The sequence below is a fragment of the Pelodiscus sinensis genome, chromosome 6, assembly GCF_052426305.1.
Source record: "Pelodiscus sinensis isolate ZL-2025 chromosome 6, ASM5242630v1, whole genome shotgun sequence".
In the NCBI taxonomy this organism is placed as follows: Eukaryota; Metazoa; Chordata; order Testudines; family Trionychidae; genus Pelodiscus; species Pelodiscus sinensis.
This window is the reverse complement of record NC_143057.1, coordinates 73,052,274-73,067,322: the sequence shown is the minus strand read 5'-3', so window position 1 is coordinate 73,067,322 and position 15,049 is coordinate 73,052,274. Positions and strand designations below refer to the sequence as shown.

General features: G+C 36.3%; 1 protein-coding gene across 9 annotated transcripts in view; it reads right to left on the bottom strand.

The window, feature by feature from the left end:
• KIAA0825 (KIAA0825 ortholog) overlaps positions 1-15,049 on the bottom strand; it is a 386,099-nt gene that overhangs the window by 248,582 nt on the left and 122,468 nt on the right. For all 9 annotated transcript variants that reach the window (XM_075932132.2, XM_075932137.2, XM_075932129.2 and 6 more), the window contains 3 exons: positions 9,687-9,857; positions 2,776-2,870; positions 86-313 (listed from right to left, as the gene is read on the bottom strand). In XM_075932132.2, the coding sequence (XP_075788247.2) occupies positions 86-313; positions 2,776-2,870; positions 9,687-9,857 (494 nt within the window). The remainder of the gene's footprint in view (positions 1-85; positions 314-2,775; positions 2,871-9,686; positions 9,858-15,049) is intronic.

Sequence of the window (15,049 nt, the reverse complement as noted above, 5' to 3'; positions counted from 1 at the left end):
TGGGACTATAAGCATTTCAAAGCTTGGACAGGAAGCAACCTTGACATTCTGTTTCCCTGCAAACTTCAGATCTTTGGAGACCTACCTTTGCAATTTGTTTTGGTTGTTCTTCCTTGTGTACTGTTCCCCAGGACTCCTTCATTTGCTGGATGTTTATTAGGCTCATTGTATAGACTGTAGCTGAAGACTGTTCTTTCTGCTCGTGCTGAAGAATTTTAGTTGAAAAATCTTCAATTGCTATTGTTATACAGTGTGCCACAGAAGAAGACAGGCCATTAAATGCATTCCTCCAGCTAAAATCCAATAAATTAGTCTGAAATATAAATGTATGTAACATAAATCCAAACTCAGCAATGAGTGTTACTACTGCTATAGTTCTAATCATATATGACTACTAGTATAAAAGTTATCTAGAGATACTCTGTCATACTGTGAAACCATTCACATATCTTGGAAAGTAAGACTCACAATGAACTAACATTACAAAGCATATGCATTCTTGACACAGATTAATATATATAGTCATGTTACATTTAAATTGTCATTGGATTTAATACAAATTTAATTCATAAAAATCAATTTCAATAAAACTATATTTATTTCAGGAGCAAGCTACACTTTACTTATCACATAAAGCAACCTTTAAATGAAATATATTTGATAAAATCAATTACATTTTATAGCAATTTTTTACAGTTTGCAACATCAGACACCATGCAATATTTTCTCTTACGGTATGTCTACAATACCACCCTAGTTCAAACTAGGGTGGTAATGTAGGCAACCGGAGTTGCAAATGAAGCCCAGGATTTGAATTTCCCGGGCTTCATTTGCATAAAGCCAGGCGCCACCATTTTTAAATGTCCGCTAGTGCGGACTCCGTGCCGCACGGCTACACGCGGCACGGACTAGGTAGTTCAGACTAGGCTTCCTAGTCCGAACTACCGATACTCCTTGAGGAAGCCTAGTCCGAACTACCTAGTCCGTGCCGTGTGTAGCCACGCGGCACGGAGTCCGCACTAGCAGACATTTAAAAATGGCGGTGCCCGGATTTATGCAAATGAAGCCCGGGAAATTCAAATCCCGGGCTTCATTTGCAACTCTGGTTGCCTACATTACCACCCTAGTTCGAACTAGGGTGGTAGTGTAGACATACCCTTACTTCCTTAGCATGCTTATAATGCAAAACTAGCAAATCAATAATGTCAATGGTAAACTGTTTAGAGAAACTAGTTTTGGCATACTGATGCTAGAATTTGTTTCTTTATCATAGAATCATAGAATACTAGGACTGGAAGGGACCTTGAGAGGTCATCGAGTCCAGTCCCCTGCCCTCATAGCAGGACCAAGTACCGCCTAGACCATCTCTGATAGACATTTATCTAACCTGCTCTTGAATATCTCCAGAGATGGAGATTCCACAACTTCCCTGGGCAATTTATTCCAGTGTTTAACTACCCTGACAGTTGGGAACTTTTTCCTAACATCCAACCTAAACCTCCCTTGCTGCAGTTTAAGCTCATTGATTCTCGTTCTATCCTCAGAGGCCAAGATGAACAAGTTTTGTCCCTCCTCCCTTTAGTACTGCATTTGGCCACAATTTAACCTAATCTAGATCACAAGAGTTCATAACCTGGCCAAAAATTTAGAGACTTCTGAAGTGGGTCTAAAGAATGTCATGGGCCATGCCCAGCTCACATTAATTCAGCTTTGCACTGCTCTGATGATGTAAAGTGAACTTAAAGGTGGCCAATAGTGACCAACTGATACTGTCTCTTCTTTAAGGGCAATATTTCAGTATTTAATCCTAACCCATCTCTGTAAATAGGTGGAGAAGGGAAGAGTTAGAACTCTAACAACTCTAACTTCTGTAATAGCTCATTGCGTGCATAGGCTAAGAAGAAATTAGGCACTGTAACCAGCCAGAAATTGGAAAAGCACTTACATTGCTCTAACTTGCATCAAGGATTTAACTGATCCCACATCCAACCCCATAATCTGGGGAGTACAAATGCAGCATAATCCCATTTTCCTCTCATTGTCCTCAGTTCCTGTGCTAGGTGCAGCTCAGCTAGATCAAAATACTTTTTATAAAGCTAACATTCAAACATAAGTCCCATAAACTGACCCACAGTGTATTTAAACAAGCTGTTTGAGTCCTAAAATATGGTATTGATTAAAGAAAGAACACTTCTGAGCAATGCTGGACCTAGTATGTCTTTTTAGACCTCTTAAGTCCCCTAAATTCAACTCCAATATTTCCCTGGTAAACAGAAGACAGACCAAGACACAATCCTGTATGTGCTTTATGCAAAGCTTACTGCAGTAAATGACTTGTAAAGGAACTAACAAACCCCAGCAGTAAGCATCCTCATGATCAGATTCTAAGATTTCAGTACATTTGTCAGCCTATGGTGTATTCAATCACATATGGAATATTAAATAAAGACTTTTATCTTTCTGCATGGTTTCATGTTTTTTCTTCTTTGTAATGGATTTTGTTCTTCTGATGTATGTTAGCTTTGTTACAGTATAACATGAAAAAATAATAAAAAAGAATATCCCCTTTGTCTCTTCACTTACAAATTTTGTACAGGATTTTTGTTTCTTCCTGAGCTGAGATTCTGCAATCTAAAATTAATTGTAATATTCAAACAATTAACTTCTGGAAACAGGCATTTATAATGAGTATGCCAACAGAATCTATATTGGTGACAGAGACAAAAAGAAAAAGAAAAAAATCCCCATAAAGTACAAGACTCTTTTTATACTCACCTCTTTTACCTGAAGTAACTGTTCAGGAAGCACACTGGTTTCATTTGCTCTAGTTTCCCCTATTAAAAGCTCCCCACTAGCTTTCTTCAGAACTCCTGCACAGTATGATAAAGGGGATCAAAGTTAAGATTAATTCTGTAGAAAACTCTGCAGCCTACAACACCTTCTGATATATCAATATGTAGTATAAAAAAATGCAACAAGATGTGGTAGAATACTAATATTGCAATGAAGTTGAATTCAGGTTATACACAGCTCCTTTTATATAACCAGATGAAATCCACATCACATTGTATTCATATTTTACACATATGCATAGATAACATATAAAATATCATTCCTTTTGTCATTAATTCATTTGTATACTGATTCTGCAGTGACCTATTTCTAAGGAGAATAGATAACTTCAGAGCAGCTGTGTAAAAATTAATATCTATTCTTTGTTCAATAAATTAAACAAACTGTGTGGCATTATATATTTTAAACATTCTAATGATTTTAAAATTCTGACACAATAAGAATAAAATGACAAATAATTAGTGCAATTATTATTTCCAAAATAATGATCAGAACTATAGACTTCTTTTGAATGAATAATTTTGCCAAAGATTTAATCTGGAGTAAAATAACAAACTGAGACAGAGGTCACAAACTGGGGACTCAGTCCTGAAAACACACACAAGAATTGCCCCATGCAGGTATTTGAATGCGTTTTTGTACTATCGGTTGCTTAGATTTATATGCCCTGGCTGCGCGCCGGAGCTGGAGGCAGGCTGTGGTGCTGTCCCAGATCAAGCTGTCAGGCAGCCAGCACCAGCTTCCCCAGGACTAGAGTTGGCTTCATCTGAAGGTTCTGAGCAGCACTAAACATACTACCAGTCCTGAACAAGTAAACAAAGCAAATTAATTGATAATTTCAACATCCTTCCCTTTCTTAATATGCAACTTACATCCAACATGGTATTACTAATTTACTATATCTCATGTGAAATTAAAGACAAGAAAAAAAGAGCTCTAACTGATATGAAAGATGCTCTCAATCATAGCTAAATAGTGTTGTTAAGAGCATATACAAAAAAGGTCTTCTGCAGCTTAAAAGCAATGGAAAAATATGTGCTTCAAGTTTGGGGAAAACTTTTCTGTTGAAGAAAATATCTAATTAGTTGAGATTCTTAGACTCATTTGTCTAAAATGGATTTTTCTTTTTCTGTAGATGGTATATCCTTTGAAGGAGGGCATCTTGCATATGCTCTTAAACAACGTTGCATGGATGAGAATGACTTCCTCAAGTACTGTCTTGGGTTGTGTTAACAAAACTAGTTCCAGGGGAAAATAGATTTTTATTTGTAGAAATATGAAAAGTTAAATTGGCAGATTAGAAAGATGGACAACAGGAACCATGCCACCTGCTTCACCATCTTCCCAGTGCTGCAAGTAGTTTTCTGTTATGCATTTAATTCAGCTTATTTTTAAATACAGTATGTGATGGAGCTTCCAATGCTTTCCTTGAAAGATTGTTCCAGATTGTTAAGAGTTTCATCTCAGGATGTTTCTTGGGATATCCAGTCTACGTAGGAATAATGAGCTGACACTGAGAAAGAAAATGTGTACTTCCTCTTAATATGTTAGATATTCATCTAATCATAATGTAGACACACTTTCAGTGTCAGAAGACTTACATTCTCTTATTGTCATGACTCCAGCAAGCAATATATATAATTCACTCTTTTAATCTTTTAACAAAAAGTCAAACTGAGTAGTCTCCACTTACATTGTCCTTTTCAGAACTCCCACCACTGACCAGAAGCAAACACAACATTTTGAAGTAGCAGCTCTTCAACTAGTGTAAACTGTCATGGCAGCCAGATGACAGTTTTATGGAACTATGACAGTTTACACTAGTTAAGAATCTGCCTTTAGACTATAGCAGAGCTGTGCAGTGAGGGCCAATTGCTTGAAATCTGATTTGTTTGCATAAATATTCCAGAATTGCTGACATATCTCAGATAAAAATTTACATACAGACTTACAAACTTACATATGTGCAAATTACATACCACTATCAAAATTAAGTCTTTTGGGGTTTCTTCCTCTAAGATCATACTATTACAGATTAAACCTTCTCCAGACCCAAGTGCCCCTCCCCACCAATCCCAGCCAATTTTTGTATTCTCCTTTGACTAGCTCATTACTAAAGATTGAATTTAACAGCGATCCTTCCACCATCTTTTAAACAGGTTCCCTAAGTTTGATATTTATCTGTTTATCATAACTCTTTGTGTAAAGTCCTTCACCACATGACAGTTTTCACATGCAAACCAAGTTGAATTATTTTGAGATAACCTTCGAAAAACATTGTATCAAATGAGATACTTAAATCCAAACTCTCTTCAGCCATCAATTTTATAATTCTATTATAAAAAAGCCATGACCTTTTTCGGTATGACCTGCTTTTTATAAAACTAAGCTACTTATTTGTTTCATTAAGTCCTAGAGGTTTAGCTATATGTTCTCTCATTTGTCCCATTATTGTACTGAGGATAAAGGTTAGATTTACTAGACTGTTCAAAAAGAAAAAGAAAGGAATGAAATGAAGATTTATAAATTACCTAGGTTTTTCCCAGTCTTTCAGGGTAGATTTTAATGGCAGTAGGACCATTATGATCACTTACTTTGACATCCTGCATAACACATCATAGAATTTCACAACCAAGATTTTTCTATGACTTTTCAAAATACTGTAATTGTTAGTAAGGTAAATAATACTATAATCAAAGGTACCCACAGGTTCAATTGTCCATCTTTTTTATATGGATTCAGGCAGGATTTTTAACTCCACTAGAGATAATAGATTCTAAAGAAAATGAAAAATACCAACAGAAACATTATTAATAAAGAAAGAAAAGCTTAACATGTTTTACTAATCATAGATTCGAAGTCCTCTTAGACTGTGTGTTCCATTACAGACTTCTAATTTGTTCTAGCAAACCAAACAGAGAAAATATACATCTGAAAGTAAAACTCATATGTCTTTCTAAGTGGAAATTCCATCTTCCTGTCAGTATGTTCTTTTGGAAAAAAATATTTACTACAGAAGCTATAGCTGCATCTACCTTTGGGACCAAAGCAAAGATCATATTAGTCTTGCTGAAGTCTGTACAACTTCAAAAGCTGTCTATGAATATGATGAACTTTGTAAATTTGATCCTCTTTTCCTTTTATTATGCTTTCTAGAAATGGATGTAAAGTAAAAAATTTCTTCTTAAGCTGTGAAAGGAAGACCTTTGCAAATCTTTTTGGTCCCCTGAGGCAAAGCTTGTAAACCTAAGGGCTTGACAACTTTGTCCAGGGTGTTTCAAAGAGCTCCACTGGAAAAAGCTTTTTCTTGGCACTCATTATCAGATCTGTCCAAAGTTCACCTTTCTCACTGGAATGGAAAAAAGGTGAGAGAAAGATGAAAGTGTGTTAGATGCTTTTGATTTTTTAAAAGTCTCAACAAGAGTCTTCTGAAAATCAGAGGAAGAGAGAAAACACATCTTAAAGATGGAAGAAAAATGCAATTTGTCAGTGTATTCTTCAGTCTAAATAAGGATCTCGTACTTTTCCCTGAATGCTACTGAATGTTCCAGGTTCCTTCAAATAGAACACATCTCTTGTGATGCTGAATGTACTAGGTATGTCTGAACACTGCAGTGATTCCAATGGAATGTAAATAGATGAGAACATGTGTGATGAAAGACCAGCAATTAAAGGGTTAATTATATCCAGCCCATGCTAGAGAACTCTGATGGCCTACATTTTCCATAATACTAATGTAGGCAGGAAGGGCAGATCCATGGAACAGTGAATATATATTCTGCAGCTGCTAGAAAAAATCCTCCTTCTTTTCTCAACAGGATAAGAAATGTAGACAAGTTCTTGTAATAGACTACAATTTGATGCACAAAGTGCTTTCACGTTTTATTTTCAGTGGTTTCTGAAAGTAACTTTCCTCCCAAAATTCTTTGTGGCAGAAATTTCTCATGCTTTTTTGCCTCTCAAAGGTATACTGTTTAGCGAGTTTAAAATGAAAAATGTTGAGTTGTCTGTGCATGAATCAAGTATTTATAGTTATTAAATCATTTTTCAGATTCCTTATTTATGCTTGGGTAATTTAAGTATATTTTGGATTTGAGCTTAAAACACGATATGTATGTAGTCCTCAGTGAGGAACACTTTCTTTTGCACTATTTGAAAATAAAGCAGTGAAGAAGTAAATCTATGAAAAATGTAAAATGCATACTGAAAATAAATTATACTAGAAAATTCAATATATAGATCATTTTTGTTCATCAATTTGAAACAATTTGGGGGATTTAACCTATTGAATACAGATAATTCCAGATATAGAACTCTCACACTGAATTCACAAAACTGTCTAGATCGTCTCAGTGCAATTGCTACAGTCATCTCCCTACAGAGTTCACTTTGGTTCAAGTGTGTCTCTTGGTGCTATTGTCTGCCATGGGGTTACTATCAGAGAGTACTGGTGGGAAGTACTTCCCTGTAACATCTATTTTCAATTGCCTAAATTGATCTTCTGAGGTTTCCATTGTGCACTCTGTAAAGAAACTACTCTTGTTGGCAGCTAGAAGCATGAACTACTTGTATTTCTTTTCCTCACTGTTCTTTTTTGGTTCACAAGCAACCTCCTACCAAAGCAGAATCTGCAGAAGAGACTACATCCAAGCAATAATGCTATGAAAAAGTATGAAGAGAAGCCCAGGTGGCCACCTTGCAAATTTCCGATGGGGAAGCCTTCGACCTCTCCGCCCAAGAAGCAGCTATAGTACTAGTGTAATGAGCTTTACAAACCCTGGGAGCCTCTTTACCCTTAACTATATACGCCTCCCTAATACAATCCCTTAACCATCTAGCTAAGGAACTCTTAGAAGCCATTTGACCCCTCTTAAGACCCCCTAAGAGTACAAACAATCTGTCAGAAGATCTGAAATCTTTGATTCTTCTGAGATAAACCCTAAGTGTTCTTCTTACATCCAATTTATGCAGCCATTGCTCTTTGTCATTGCTGGGTCTAGGGAAAAATGAGGGCCAAGAATCCTTCTGGTTTAGATAAAACTCAGATACCACCTTTCTCATTTTTTTTTGCCAAACCGTCCAAAGAACTACTTTATTTCTGATGGAACTTTACAAATGTTCTAAATATCAAAGCTGAGGTTCCCATGTGATATTCTGAACAAAGAACAGCTGAACTTGTTATTGCAACAGCCAAAAAATGTTCAGTTACTTCCTGACATGACTTAAATACAAGGCTAATAAGGGCCATGAATGATAGTCAAGAGGAAAAAGAAACATGTGTAGTGCCTCACTCAATTTGGTGTCTGGGAAAACATCACATCATTGGGATATTCATTATTTATTGCACAATTCCCAAATTACCTAAAGAGCTAGAGTAAACTCTCAGTGAACTAATACACAAATTCTTTTCTAAGCCCTTTAATAGGAAAGAAGATACTTCCAGAAAAGTGTACAAGATGGCTGTAAGTTTTCCTAAGTCCTATACCACAAGTAGGACATCTCCCAACCTAAAATAAAGTATTCTTGTTAGGCATGTTTAAGCAGTCCTTCTAGTCAAGACTTTATCAGTGAGACAATGATCAAGATTAATCAGGATAATATAGGACACTGAAAGACAATATCTTATTTCCTGTCTGGATTCTTGGCAAAAGCTGAAACAACTGCAAATATAGTTCTCATTCTCCCATATCAAATTATCTTTTAGGTAGCCATTAGTGGAAATGTCTTGCAATACAAAGTACAGATAATGCCAACTAATATTTTACTTCACAAACACTGTTTTCTTATTTCACTGGCCATGCTGGCACTTCATATTTCTTTCTAGTAATTCATGTACTCCAGCACGACTTTATGACTAAATCCAGATCACCTTCAAATAGCAAGTCTGAAAATGAAGGTGTGCTAGCCAGTTACATTGCCCTACTCTGTAATAAATATATCATCACATTTGTTAAATTTTGCACTTCCTTTGGAACCAGAGGCGCCTCCCAACCCAGGAAGCTGACATTGCAGCTGATTTAATGACACTCATCTGCTCAGAAATGGAAGCTAGAGCCACCACTTCAGAGACAATGTCAGCATAGACAAATTCAGGAAAGGGAAAGTTCAAACCATTCAGCATCAACCATTTTATGTAAAGGTAAGGTCATGCATAAGTGCTTACAGGGTCACAGCCTAAATATGCCTTGTAGAAAGCTGAACATTTCCTTGTTAACATTCCTTCTATCAAAATATATATTATTCTAAATAACTAGAGAAAAGGTGTTCCTGGACAAAATTTTGTTAAACATAATCATGTTGTCTTCCCATTTTCAGAGTTTCTTAGATTAAATATATTTGTATCCAACAGAACAGAAACTATATTACTGACAATTAATGTAGTTAAGATGAAACATTTCCTAATATCAGGGAGAAAGTATGATAGATTAAGTGGGAAAAAAACCTCATTCCACATTGAAATCAATAGCAAAAATAGAGGGCTTTGAATATCATTTGTAAGTGAACTTCAATACATCATCTAAAAATACATCCAGGTTAATTTAGTATTTTGCAATACAAAATGCTTCCATTTCTTTATTTTACTGACATAATGTCGAGCAGTTTCAGGTTAAGAATTCATTGCTCTATTCCATTCACAAGTTCTTTTTTCCATGCTTCTTCATTTTAGTGTTCTTAAGACCATACTCCCAGAATACATTTCTTCCCAGCCCACAGCTTGGTGATGAGATACTGAGCACGACTGCTGCTATCCAATGTATCTCACGGAATGCAAACATACAGCAATTTATTTTTATAATCCTGCAAATTTAATTTAATTTGGAATTACATATTACCTTGAACAGTTTTGTTCTTCTCAGTGAAACAAGGCAATGAGAGAATTTCTGCAGAAAGTTCTTCAATTCTTTTTTCCATCGACAAAAAGAGTTGTATAAGCTGAGAAAGACATTTGAGTTGATACAATGTTAAACAGAAGTTCCTTCCTTTTCTGAGGTATTCTTGGGTAGCTGTCCAAACAAAAAAGTCATAAAATGTATTTTATTTATTTGCAGATGTTATGTAAAATATGCTTATGATAATACTAAATTATATCAAACGCTTTATAAAATCAGTTTTATTATTTGTCATGACACATAAGAACCTAATTGCGTCACCTCCTCTTTTAAGGACCAAGATCCCTGAATCCAGCAGTGAATGGGAGAAAAGATAGTGTAAAGCTACTTTTCTGTTTCTCCAATTGTGGAATAGGCTGGGAGCTCAAAAGACAAATCAAAAGGTTACTCTGAACTACAAGAACCAGAAAAGTCTCCTTACATTGGATCACTGTGCCAGACAAGGATCACCAAATAAGCTGCATTGGCGCTCCTGTACCATTTCTAAACATTGCATCAGAGTGGGTGGAAGAGAAAGAAAAGGAGCAAGTGATGTAAAACCAGCCACATCAGAGAAATCCCCTATTTCCATCTTTGGGCAGTTTTCTGCAGTAGCAATTACCTGAAAACTTGATTTCTCCATCAAGCAAAGTTCTATTGTATTTTATTCCTTGCTCTTGATTACGACCCTTTGAAAGTATTACAAATACTTGTAATTACAAGTATTATAACATAATACATTTCCTGTACTGATCAGATTATGGTAGATATCATAATCAAAGAATCATCAACACTGAACTCAGCATAATCCATAAGATAGTCACTTAGTAAACATCTTGGCAGATAGTAGTGGTTGCTTTTCCTTTTTTGTCTTTCTCTGATTTGATTCCAAAGGAAGATAAGATGCAACATACTGTAGATGAAACTTTTTAAAGTAACATTATGATGCATGCAACTTAACCATTGTTTGCAAACATTAACATTCTTTTTTAATTTCTTACCTTACATAAAATACCATTTTAAACTTTTCTTGTTTTCTCTAAAGTAAATGCTGCATCTTATCGGGAATAATGGCGAAACATACAAGAAGGCCTTAAGACATATGCCAATTTTTCTTTATAACATATATTTATTTTACACAGTAACATCTTCCAAACGATGTCATTTTTTAGTGTTGACAATATTGTCTAAAACTAAATATCAGGAAGTTCAGTCCCCATATTAAAAATCAGCTTTTGTTACTGGAGTTCCTTCCTCATAGTCCTTTGGTATTTCTCATTTGCATATATCATATTACAAAGTAACAACTGAACTCCAGATTTCACTATTAGCTAATGTAGGTGGGGCATATTCTAGCTAAAAGTTTTAATTCAGAATACATTTTTAGCAGACAAAAACATTGTGTTGCAACAAATTGATTGAGCAAATCAAGAAACACCCCTTTTACCATATATTAATGGTTTGGGACATCACATCAATATACTGTCACATCGCAAGTCACCTTGTCAGTTTAACACTCTGCTTGCACAATACAGCTAATGAATATGACATTTGAGTGAAAAGAGACATCAATCTAACTCTCCACAACCCTAAATATGTGGGGTTTGAAAACAAGTCAAACTGTCATTGAACAAATATCAGCAAGCATCACACTCATACAACAGTTATTTTTTCCAGAAATTGAACATTTTACTTTCAATGGCTAGAGCTTGAAACATATAATCATGTCACATCAAGCAGAGAACCCTGCTTGAGCATGAAGCCAGACTACAGAAGACTGTATGATAGTTTTCATTTCTTTTATTCAATCATAGTTTTTAAAAATATTTAAGATTTTTTTATAACATTTGGAACGTAACATTTCAAATAACGATTAAACTGTGCATAATGTGGTGTACCAGGTCCTTCGAGTCCCCTGTTATAGGACTCACGGTCCTAACAGATTCAGGAAAGGAGCAGGAAAGCAGCCAATCAGATCACAGAAGGTTCAGCTAAAAGAAGCAGTAGATCCCTTTGAAGCAGAGATGATTGAAGTTCAGCTAAGAATCCAAATGTCGCAGCTTGGGAGTGTTTGGATTTAATAAGAATATAAGAACGGCCATATGGGGTCAGATCAACGGTCCATCTAGCCTAGTATCCTGTCTGCCTAAAGTGGCCAATACCAGATTCTCCAGAAGGAAGGAACACAACAAGTAATCCACACATGATCCCTTCCCTGTCACCAATTTCCAGACAAACAGAGGCTAGGGACACCATTCCTACCCATCCTGGCTACTAGCCATTGATGGACTTAACCTACATTAATCTATCTAGCTCTTTTTTGAACTCTGTTAAAGTCCTAGCCTTCACCACATCTCTAGCAAGGAGTTCAACAGGTTGACTGTGCACTGAGTGATGAAAAAATGCTCTTCTTTGTTTTAAACCTGCTGCCTATTAATTTCACTCCGTGACCCCAACTTCTTATATTGTAGGAATAAATAAATAACATTTCCTTATTTACTTTTTCCACAACAGTCATGATTTTATAGACCTCTATCATATCCCCCCTTAGTCTCCTCTTTTTCTAAGTTGAAAAATCCAAGTCTTTTCAATCTCTCTTCATATGGAACCCGTTCCAAATCCCTAATAATTTTTGTTGCCCTTTTCTGAGCCTTTTCCAATGCCTATATATATTTTTTGAGATGAGGCGACCACATCTGTACGCAGTATTCAAGATGTGGGTGTACCATGGTTTTATACAGATATTTTCTGCCTTATTCTCAATCCCTTTTTAAATGATTTTTAATAATCTATTGGCTTTTTTGACTGCCCCTGCAAGATCTTTCTTTTGAGCAGTTGTAGCCAAATTAGTTCCCATCATGTGGCATGTATAGTTAGGATTATTTCTTTCCAATGTGCATTACTTTACATTTATCAACATTACATTTCATTTCCCGCTTTGTTGCCCAGTCACTTAGTTTGGTGAGATCTTTTTGAAACTCTTCACAGTCTGCTATGGTCTTAACTATCTTGAACAGTTTGGTATTATCTGCAAATTTTGCTACCTCACTGTTTACACCTTTCTCTAGATCATTTATAAACAAGTTGAATAGGATTGGTCCCAGGAAAGACCCTAGGGGGACACCACTAGTTATTCTTCTCCACTCTGAAAACTTACCATTTATTCCTACCCTTTGTTTCCTGTCTTTTAATCCATTATCAATTCACGAAAGGACATTCCATCTTATCCCAGAACAATTTACTTTATTTAAGAGCCTTTGGTGAGGGACCTTGTCAAAGGCTTTCTGGAAATCTTAGTATACTATATTCACTTGATTCCCCTTGTCCACGTGGTTGTTGACCCTCTCAAAGAACTCTAGCAGATTAGTAACACATGATTTCCCTTTACAGAAACCATGCTGATTTTCCCCTAACAAATTGTGTTCCCCTATGTGCCTGACAAGTTTATTCTTTAATGTAGTTTCAACTAATTTGCCTGGTATTGATGTTAGACTTACTGGTCTGTAATTGCCAGGATCACCTCTAGAGCCCTATTTAAATATTGGCATCAAGTTAGCTATCTTCCAGTTATTAGGTACAGAAGCTGATTTAAAGGATAGGTTACAAACCAGTTAATAGTTCCACCATTTCACATTTGAGTTCTTTCAGAACTCTTGGGTGAATGCCATCTGGTCCTGGTGATTTCTTACTGTTACGTTTATTAATTTGTTTCAAAACCTCCTCTAATGACTCCTCAATCTGGGACAATTCCTCAGAGTTGTCACCTAAAAAGAATGGCTCAGGTTTGGGAATCTCCCCAATATTCTTAGTCATGAAGATAGAAGCCAAAAATTCATTTCGCTTCTCGCAATTTCTTTATTATCTTTGAGTGCTCCTTTAGCATCTCGATCGTCCAAAGGCCCCCACTGGTTTTTTAGCCAGCTTCCTGCTTCTGAAGTACTTAAAAAACATTTTGCTATTACTTTTTGAGTTTCTGGCTAGCTATTCTTCAGTTTCTGGCTAGCTATTCTTCAAACTCCTTTTTGGCTTTTATTATATTTTTACATTTAATTTGACAAAGTTTATGCTCCTTTCTATTTTCCTTACTAGGATTTGACTTCCATGTTTTAAAATACGTCTTTTTATCTGTCTCTGCTTCTTTTATTTTGTGCTCCAATTTTGGGCTCTCATATAGAGATAGGGCTGAACTGTGAATTTTATATCCAGATTTAAACTTCCCCATAATTAAGAATAAATGCTTTAGCATTAGCAAGTCCATACTTTTAAAAGTTGGCCAAAAAGAAATATCATATTTGTATTACTATTGCTAGTAGTGCTGCTGTTGTTTCCCTTTCACCCACCCCAAAAATATAACAGATAATAATAGTTGCATCAATAAATTGCTACTCTTGATTTTTGTGCTTCAGCAGAACTCATGCCAAAACCCTATTTTTTTCATCCTTGGTTGAAAATATATAATTAAGCATAACAGAGTATAACTAATACAGTGATGTCTGTGTGAGTCTGCAAACAGCAAGAAACAACAGTTCTCAGAAGTGAGAACTGTACCATGTATCTCAATGATCTCATTTTAACTCCAAGACCTATTGCTCTTGGGAGACTCATACTGCTGTTCTAGTCTACTGAGAAGAGTAGAGTCCACCTGCCATTGTCACTCAACAGAAGGGACAGAACAATAGAGGGCCTGTAGGGGTCAATTGCAGAAGAACTCTGTATGTGTGAAGTATAGGGGTGGTGAGGCCTGCATTCCCCCCCTCCCCTTTTTCCCATTCCCCCTCCTTCCCTACTACTGATGAGCCAGAAGCAAGCCTCTAGGACCATACGCCATTGTAGCAAGAACAAATTGTAGATAAGGGCTTGAACATAACAATCTTGTTATACCTAAATGTACTGATCATGTAAACAAAGTCAAAGGACAAGCAGTACAACTGAGCCATACTGCAACAAGCAATGAGTAACCCCTGGAAATTTCCAAACTGCCACAAACAAGGTAGACACACAGTATTTAAAGCTGCACCAGAGCACAGCAATTTGGACCTCACCGATGGGCTTTGGGATACCGGCGCATCAGAAGCTGAGACAGTATCCCACTACATCCGCAGCCGAAACGGGTTCCCTGGCTAGCTGAAGGGATGTAAGATATGTCGCTTTTCCTATCATTTTCTTCTAGTTAAGGAGCACAGCTGATAGCTGTCAGGAAATAAATTGCTTGTGTTTGACAGATACCTGTGTAGCATTTTTTGTACTTTGAGAACTCAGTGTCGGACCTGAGACTCACTCTTGCCAGCAACAGAACTCCATGTCACAATGTTCTTGGCCCTGGATTA